We start from the raw sequence: 9,085 nt of genomic DNA, 5'->3' as shown, positions 1-9,085 counted from the left end.
GTCTGGATGTGCCTGAATCAGCGGAGAGACTGCTGGAGAGGCCTCTGGCTGGGAGGCTCAGCAGCATAATGAGACAGCGAACATCTACACATTTTTGGAATAGCGCATGCTTGTGCACGTGCAAAAAAGAAAAATCCCCTTCTACCAGTCATATGCTGCACCCATAGATTTCAGCCTTTTATTTGCAACCTATGATCTGCTCACTGAGATATTTACAGCTGGTAATGGCACATAGATAATTGGAAAGGGACACCTTTAAATCCTTTTTTTTATTATTTTAAATTTTTTTTTTTTAAATCTCCTGCTCTTAGAAGCAACATCTCATATTTTGGTAAGATGTCCTAGAGCTCCGTAGGGATCTTTCAGCTGTAAAGCAACAGAATCAGGACTTATATCCACCATTTTTCAATCAGATGAACTATGTGTAGGTCTTGCGTGAAGGACACCGAAGTTTTCTGAGAAATAACAACTGTAGCACCTTTGAGACTACAATGACTGATACTGGTAGTGAAATTCAGATTTCTTTGTTCAGTTCTTACCTATGGCACTGAGGTGAATCCATGTGAATCCAATGAATATATGAATCCAATTCATATATATATATATATATGAATCCAAAAGTTATAGAATATGTGGAACTAAATGAGTAGTTGAAATACTGCTATAGCAGAGGGAAACCAGAGCATGGAACACCCCAAATATATAACCATTTCCCCTAGCAAACCAGTTGAAACCAGTCTTACATTTTTTAGAGATTTCACGCTCAGCTGAGTATTACTCTCAATTAAACTATTATATCGTGATTCCCTGGCAAAGACTGTGAAACTGCAGAACATTTGTTGTTGCCTTCGGTGAGGACAGGGTGCCACTCAAGATCTGGAGATCAAACCAGTAAACAGGTCTGTATTTTAATAGATTTTAATACTTGAAAGGTTAGATGTGTCTAATTATTGCTTAATTTCTGACAGCAGTTTAGCCAAACTTCAGATCCAAGAAGAGATGAGTGTGGAGGAGGAAGGTCATTCTGGCCTGGGGCATGGGCCAGGGGTGGGGACTGTGTCTTCTAGTAGGAGATCTACGAGACATCCAACGACATCCAGAGGAGACTGGCTCAAAGCAAACAGAGATACTTCTTGGCACAGTTCGGTGGTAGACTGCCTCACTTGTTTCATGAATATAAAATTGTTTTATATTCACCAGCTTGTATTAAATAACATAAGATGGGAAAAATCTAAATTAAACCTTTGGGCAGAAATGGAGATTTCACTGGATTTAAATACCAGTGCCACTCATACCTATGTACTTTGAGATCATGATTGCTAGTTATGCACTTTGTCCTCTGAATTAATTGGACATTATGAACTTTCTTCCTCACAAACCCCAATATTAGAAACTTGTGCAACAAACTGACTTATTCTGGACCTGCTCATCTCTCATTTTTATTTCCAGAAATGGCTCCAAACCTGAAAAACATTTGTGAGATTTGAGAACACAGCAAAAGGAGTGAAAATAATTTGGACCATCCTGGTTTTTTTTTTTACAAGGGATTCTTTACTGGGATATTAAAAAGGTGTTGGGATACCTCAGGTCCTGTCATAAACACTAGAGGAATCAATGCCTTAGTCCGTTGATGTCATCTGTTTAAGATTCGTGCGCCACTGCAAGCTTTTAGCGTCAAAGACTGGCATTTCATAGCATCTATTTCTTGGCTCCCAGCATTCATAAGGCATATGGTAAACATATTTTGACAGTGCCAGTGCCAAACTGTATCATAAATTTGATATATGCTGAAAAGCAGCAAGTACAATAGGAGAACACTCTGAGTAAGGCACCCACTGTTTGTTGGCTTCATAATACTTTTGTTTCTCCCAGTAGGCTTTAATTCTTCACGCAGGCTGCTATGGACGTACAGCGGCTCACGTGATGGCTAAGTGGCTGCTGTAGTTTTTGGCACGCCAGCTATGTGCCCTGACTATCCCACATGTCTCTGCATTGCAGGAAGCTGATGAAGCACTGCTGTGCAACCTGGAGCTGCAGATCGAGTCCCAGTTCCTGCAGGATGACATTAATGCCACAAAAGACAGATACAAGAAGGTAACAGGCTGAATTTAGATCTTCTTTAGATCTTCTTTCTAGAGACATGTGTGAAGCTTTGCCCTTCTCCATGATCTATTCCAGTGGCAAATTAAAGCAAATCCCGTTTGTATTTTGGTGGGTAAATACAGCACTATATATTTTCAGTGGGCACAACAGCTGCAGTGTGGAGGTTGAGCCCAACGGCTAGACGGCTGCAAGCGTCTGAATTGACTCCCTCAGGGTCCAGTGTCTACACCTATAGCAATGTCTTGAATCTGTTGACCTGTTACCATGATTCAACCCAACGTGCTGGTCAAGCTGTCTTCTGTTTCATGCTAAGAAGCTACTGCTTTCATCAGAGGGAGATTCCCGGTTTTCTGGGCCAGAGCATTCCAGTTAATCAGCAGAAATAAGCTGGTATGGTTACACTGCAGCCGACTGACATGTACAGCCCCCTTCTTCTTCCTGGGAGAGCTGTGAGGCTTGGTATCAGGCCACTGTCCCATCTTTGCTGCTTTTGAAAGAAGAGGCCACATGCAAAGGTTTTTGTGGTCCTCAATTCGAAAATCTCCCATGAAATCAGAAAGCACAGAATCTTAAGACTACAAACTGTATTGTCACTTAGCCAAATGCCTGTAATGTACCCTCAGCATGATGAAACTCTTAGCACACGTGCACACAAAATCAGGTCTAAAACCACATTCCAGAACCAAGTCTGAACATGAACTGGACTTTTATATGCTGAAAGAAGTAAATATCTAAGAATAAGCCTCTGAAGTGGAACACATTGAAAGGTGCAGCTTGCTGTGGCATTTCCTAATGAAAATGTTTTTTACTTCACCACAGAACCTTATGGAAATCCAGACCTACGTTAATGTTTTGCAGCAGATCATCCAGACAACCCCTCGCGTGTCCCCTATAACCACTGGCATATGTGAGGTAAGTACTGCTGTCGGTAAATAGATGCTGCTCTAAGTAAGAAAGAGTTAATGTTTATTCCTAAAGCATCCCAGATCCTGTAACTCCCACTCCAGGGTTAGACAAAAACTGCAACAACTGTGAGTAAGTACTGAATGTGAGAGAAAAAAAATGATTGCGGCTTTGGAAATATGTACTAGCCCCCCAAATGGCTAGTTGAAAGGTAGTTGAAGTAGTTGTCCTCAGAAGTCTGAGGAGGAGCTGGAGAAGTGTGTAAGTATTTAAAGAGAGAGTAAATCTTGTCCTGAAGGGGCGAGATGTGGTGTAAATTTGTAAATCAAATAAATTGGTACAGACTAAATGACAACTTGGCGATTCCCACCAGTGTGAGTGGCTATGCCAAGAACATTTATTAGTTGGAAGAAGATATGAACAGCTACATCTACAGGGTCTAATTTCAACATAAGCTGTACTTCTACAGTCCTGCCATCTGACATCTTTTATTCTTAAAGTCAGGCCACAAGGGTTTACTTGAGGTCCAAAACCCATCTTTTTACTTGTCTTTTGTAATCTTCTATTTCTCTTTACAGTTTATTTCCAGTAGTGGAATTTCTTTTGGCTCTTTTTAAGAGTGAAACATACTTTCCTATACACATGCTGTTTTCTTCCAACCAGGAAAAACTGATAGCAGAGAGGAGGATCCCGGTTCTGCAGAGCCAACTGGAGGAATACAAGAGCATCCTCTGCCAGCTACAGGCACAAAAATACAAACTGCAGACAGAGGTACTGCCATAACTCGCCATAAACACAACCATGATGCTCATGAACTCTGCTCTTTTTATGGCTACATGGTCTTTAACAGGGTCTGGTGAACTCAGTTGACTTGGCTACTTGGAGATGTGCTTTCCTTTTTCCATCTTCTTCTTCAGCTGTTTCATTTTCATTCTCTTGATGGCCCAAATCATCAGGTTTAGATGGCCAGGGAGGGCTGTAGGTATTGTAGCCACAATGAAGCCATCTTTGCTTATCAGAGTAGCTGGTGGTGGAGGATTTCCATGTTGTCATCAGATTTCTGTGGGATGGAGTCAGCAGGAGGCTGTAGGTGGAAACGCCACATGGGACTGGTCTCAGTTTCTTTCTTACTGAACTCAGGCTGGAAACTGGCTCCATGAAAAACAATGGGGGACCTTCAGGGCTCTGCCCAGTCCTTTCCATCAGTGCCACATCCAATGCTGAGCTTGCTGTGAGAAGGACTGGACAGACTTGGTAATCAAAACTGAATGTCCTTTGAAATAGGTGTCAGGCTACATTTGGCATCCTGTGTCCATTCCTGTCACTACGAAGCACTCATCAACACCTCTCCTGTGCTTAGTCACTACCAGCACCAAAGCCACCTGCTTTTTGCCAATTCCTGAGTTGCAGAAAATGACTGGCCAAGACTCACTCATTTCTCTTGCCCATTTCCCAGCCAAACTTTCTGTAAATGAACCTTCTTCTCCCAGCCAGTGTTTCCAAGCAAGTGTGCAGGTGCAGGGATGAGGGTGGCAGGAGATGGAGGAGCAGCCAGTGGCTGCAGTGAATAGAAACCATTACTGTACAATTGCCAATGGCAGGTCTACCTATGTGCAGTTGAATGTTTCTTAGCAGATAGGGGTGGAGAATGACCACCTTATGCCCCCAAATACAGCTTCCTTTGTGCCTCAAGTTGTCCATCCAGGATGGGGGGAGTGATATACTGGCACAAAACACCTTTTGGTGGGATTTGGACTCCTCTGGACAGTCAGAGCAGCAACTCTTAACTTCTGGAGCGTAACTTCTCTCACTAGTGCACTCAGGGACAGTGCTACCCCCCAGGTCTTTTCTCACATGTCATGCTCTAGTGGAAAGGACGTGTGCTCTGGGAAGGGCAAAAATCAATATAGTGATAAGTGAGATAGAATCATAGAATCGTCTAGGTTGGAAAAGACCTTTAAGATCATCAAGTCCAACCATTACCCTAACCCTGCCATCCCACCACTAAACCATGTCCCTAAGCACCTCGTCTCCCTGTCTTTTAAATACTTCCAGGGATGGGGACATGACCACTTCCCTGGGCAGCCTGTTCCAATGCTTGAAATAATAACTAACCAATATAGAAAAAAGAGGAGAAAATCAGCCTTCTGCTGGCAGATGGAGGGAGGGACTCTTTGGGGAATTAATTGTGCTGCTTTCAAAACCAAATCTTCATGTCCTGCTTAGAAAGAGTTTCTTAATTCGTTGCTTCTCATTCCTTGAGATTAAAAGAGTGAAATAACTTTATGAGTGGAGGTTGATGACATGGTTGCTTGTGGCCATGAAGGCTGGAGCTGATGACTGAGGTGTCCTCGAGCTCCTTTGCTTTCCTGTTTCTGGACCTGATAACCATGTTGCAGAGAGCTTAGTGACCCCACCTCGTGAGCACTAGGCACTAAAGCCATCTGTGGAATCTGTTGGTCTACTGCAATATAACCAAAGTAATACCAAGGGATTTAGTTCCTAAATTTAGGCTTTTAAAAGGTTTTTGAAAATCTTGTCTGTAACCTATGGAAATAAATAATTTATTAAAGAATCCATTAGTCAGTGCCCCATTAGCTTTGTGTGAGTGCATCTCTTTACATGCTGTTTGAAAAGGGAAAAAAAAAGTCCCCAGTGATAGAGTAACTATAATAACTAGCCAAAAATAGCAGAAGAAAGTGAGAGCAGAATTACACTGCCAAATATCCCACCTGTAACTTCCTCCCTTTGTTTTTGCAAGGGACTCATTGCCACCTCCTGGTTGATGCATGCTCCTGTGGCTGGCATTGAGGCCTGACTGCACAGCAGTTATTTTTATTGCTAAAGGAATTGAATTCAAAAGGGAAGCTTTTTATTTTTAAAAAAAAAAGACCCATCCTTAACCTTCAGTGCTTGGTCTGCAGGCCACAGAGAAGGAAGGACAGGTTTTGCACGAGCACATCTTCCCAGTTAAGCACTTCTGTTCTCCTCGTAAGACACTGCTTGCTCTGTGGAGGCCATCTGCCGTGAGCTGGTGGTCAGCCAGCCTGGCGTGCATGGGGAGGAAGACATTGCACAGCTCTTCCCCTAGTTCATGCCCATCCCGTTGTGCTTGTTGTGGAACAGAAGCCTTGGGATAGATAAAGGGGGGAGGTGGGGAGTTACTGGTTTTGAATAACTAAACAAATGCAGTGAAGCTGCCACTGTATTTCAGCAGTGCAGCGTCACGCATCGTAATAAAACGTACCTTGCCCTTGAAATATGGGGATGCTGAATGCTTCAGAGCTGCTTCTTTCACCCACCAAATTTGTTTACCAGACAACCATGCTGGAGCAAGCGATTAAAACCACCCAGGAGAGTTATGATGATGAAATTCAGCTTTACAATGAGCAGATTGAAAACCTTAGGAAGGGGATAGAGGAGGCCGAGAGGACCTTGGAGAAGTACACAACCGACTGCCGCCAGCTGGTGATCTACCAGCAGTCCCTGGAGAATGAGCTGGAACGGTACAAACGTATCATCGAGAACGAGGACAGCCGGTAAGGCTGGGTGTCTGGACTCTCCCAAAGGGGACAGTGATCTCTTTTATCTCCTTTGAAAAGAATGTATGTTTAAGGGCATTTGATCCACCCAAAGCTATGGCCATGTCACACCTTTCACTGGTAGATATCCAGGGACAAGAATCTAAATAGATGCAAAATCTGGTCAAGCCTCCGCCAAGGAAAGAGTCAGAGCCATTTGGGGCTTCTCCTTTCCATACAGTCTCCTTTCCATATAGCGTCCTGGCGTCAGGGCACAGAGGTCAGGGAGTGTATGAAAGCGAAGTGACCACCGTCTCCGCTGCCCGGGAGTTAGCGAAGCTTTGCAGGGTTGGTCTCAGAGGGCTCAGGCAGGGCACATGTCCTGTAAAGCAAAACACTCTTTGCAGCTACCCCGTTCTTCAGGCAAGGGGGGAAAAAAGAGCAGAATGTAAGAAATTTGCAGGGATTGGGGTTGTGTGTAAACCTACGGAGGAGCACTGGCTCCCTCTGATGTCAACCATCAGCCTCACACGAGAGAAGGAGCTGGGCTTTGCCAGCAGCGCCCAGTGCTGCCTGCGCCTGCAGATGCCGCAGGGCCAGACCCCTGGGCGCCCCAAACCGCTGCTCTGGGTTGTCCAGAAGGTGCAGGGGAAGGACACTCACGAATAGTCAGTCTCACATATGGGTAACAGATCCTTCATCAATTTGCAGTGCCTCATTTTGGACACCGTGTTCTGCTTAGGAATATCTGATCAGGGTAATTTTCAGCACCAAAAATCAAAACGTGCATCTCTTGTGTACCTATACAGGGTGTATATCCTCCCTACAGGCCAAAATATCCTCTTGAAGTTTCGCAGAGCAGACTGGAAAGGCCACAGATATAGTAACTGGTTTGCATTTAGGCCAGCTTCTCAGTTTTAATTTTTAACCCTTACTACCACTGACTCCTCAAATATTTCCCAAGGAAGACTGTTCAATTTTCTTCTTGCCCTTCTGAAGTCAGGCATATGCAGGTAACATTGTAATGGCTACCAAATTTTGTATTTTACCGGCCAGCATGTATAGCTCTCAATGGCCTCTGCTAGGCATAGATTGACTGTTTGGCCATCCAAAATCTTCCCATCCTTTCAAGTGCTGTGCTAAATTACAAACCTGTTGCTATGGGTTTTAATTACTAGTGTACTTCACCTAATGGAGCATCCCATGTCTCCTGCTGGCAGAAACCAGCCTAAACCTGTGAAGGTGCTGTGGCTGTGTTGATTTTTCTCCAGACAAGAAACAGGCTCCTGTCATTCTCTGACTCCTCGCCACAGAGAAATAAGTTTCTTTAACTTCCATGCTTCATTTTGTGCAATTTCACTTGCTTTTGATGGAAATGAGGGGGAGAGATCTGACCGATGCACGTCTTCTCCGGCAGGTTAAACTCTGCTATAGCAGGAACGCCAGTCACACTCTTCACGCAGATCTATAGACCTGTCCAGCCTCAAGCTTCGAGGGGAAGAGGTAAACCTGTGACATGTCCTCCCGTGTCTGTCAAGAGCAGCATCATTGTATTTTAAGCTGTTTTTCCATTTGTCTTCCATATGAACCAGCCGTCACAGCCTGACTCGAGGTGTGCTAAGTAAATGCAACGATTTCAGCTTGCCTTCAGCTTGCTCTGGGACAAGCTATCAATGGCCAAAACTGCAAGCAAAAGAGTTTCTTTGCTACTTTCTGCAATTTACTACTTAGGCCAATCAATAGACCAAAGTCAGAAGGCACCTGAAATTATGGAAGGAGCTGGGGGTTTGTGCGGACTTGTTGTGAGTCATTGGCCCGCACTTTAGTCACGTGCAAAGAGCATCAGGCCATGTTGAGTGCTGTGGATGGGCAGAGGATGCTTTTTTGGGGGGCCTGTTTATGTCCCGTGGCCCGGTTTCCTCCAAATTGTGTTTCCTCTGTGTTGTATGACTGCTTGTTAAAGTAGGATGCTTGTAAACCTGGTGACAAGGAAATGGCCAGGACTAAACTGGCAAGGCTGCTTGTAACTAAGAGGGGATTTGGTTCATAGAAAGGTGCTGTAGGTACTAACATGTGGGATGACTTACTATAGCTTAACACCAAGGCTCAGTAAGGTTTTACTAGCAAGAAAATGCCCTGAGAATGGAGATAAACGGTCAAATGAGCTTTTGCTTTGGCATGCAGCTGTAATTTTTCGAACTGCTCTGTGAACCGTAGCAGTTTCATATGAAATGGGTCCCTAATATGAGGCCAAGTCCTCAGCAGCTGTGAATAACTACTTCCCTGCGAAGTGTTGGTTTGTACCCACTGAGGATTCGGCCCATCTCTAACCACACCTCTGCTTCCTACCTGCAGGGCGAGCGGGGCATTTTACGTGCATTGCTGTACCTGCAGCATTGCACAAAACGGGTGCCTTGAGGAAAACGTATTAATATCTGTCTGTCCCCATGTTCCCCTAATTCCCCGTACCAACCTTTGCCACCTCTGCTCTACCTGTTCATGCCATGGAAATCAGCTGCCCGCGCGCCTGCTGCTGCTGCGCTGTCACGGGCCCCGGG

At 44.5% G+C, this 9,085-nt stretch overlaps 1 protein-coding gene across 1 annotated transcript in view; it reads left to right on the top strand.

Moving 5' to 3' along the window:
- Window positions 1–9,085, top strand: part of BFSP1 (beaded filament structural protein 1) — a 21,186-nt gene that overhangs the window by 10,397 nt on the left and 1,704 nt on the right. The window contains 5 exon segments of the mRNA XM_009634668.2: window positions 1,999–2,094; window positions 2,923–3,015; window positions 3,670–3,777; window positions 6,325–6,545; window positions 7,945–8,030. Coding sequence (XP_009632963.2) covers window positions 1,999–2,094; window positions 2,923–3,015; window positions 3,670–3,777; window positions 6,325–6,545; window positions 7,945–8,030 — 604 coding nt within the window.

Source organism: Egretta garzetta, unplaced genomic scaffold, assembly GCF_000687185.1.
Source record: "Egretta garzetta isolate BGI_Z169 unplaced genomic scaffold, ASM68718v1 scaffold252, whole genome shotgun sequence".
In the NCBI taxonomy this organism is placed as follows: domain Eukaryota; kingdom Metazoa; phylum Chordata; class Aves; order Pelecaniformes; family Ardeidae; genus Egretta; species Egretta garzetta.
This window is presented reverse-complemented; position numbering and strand designations above follow the sequence as displayed.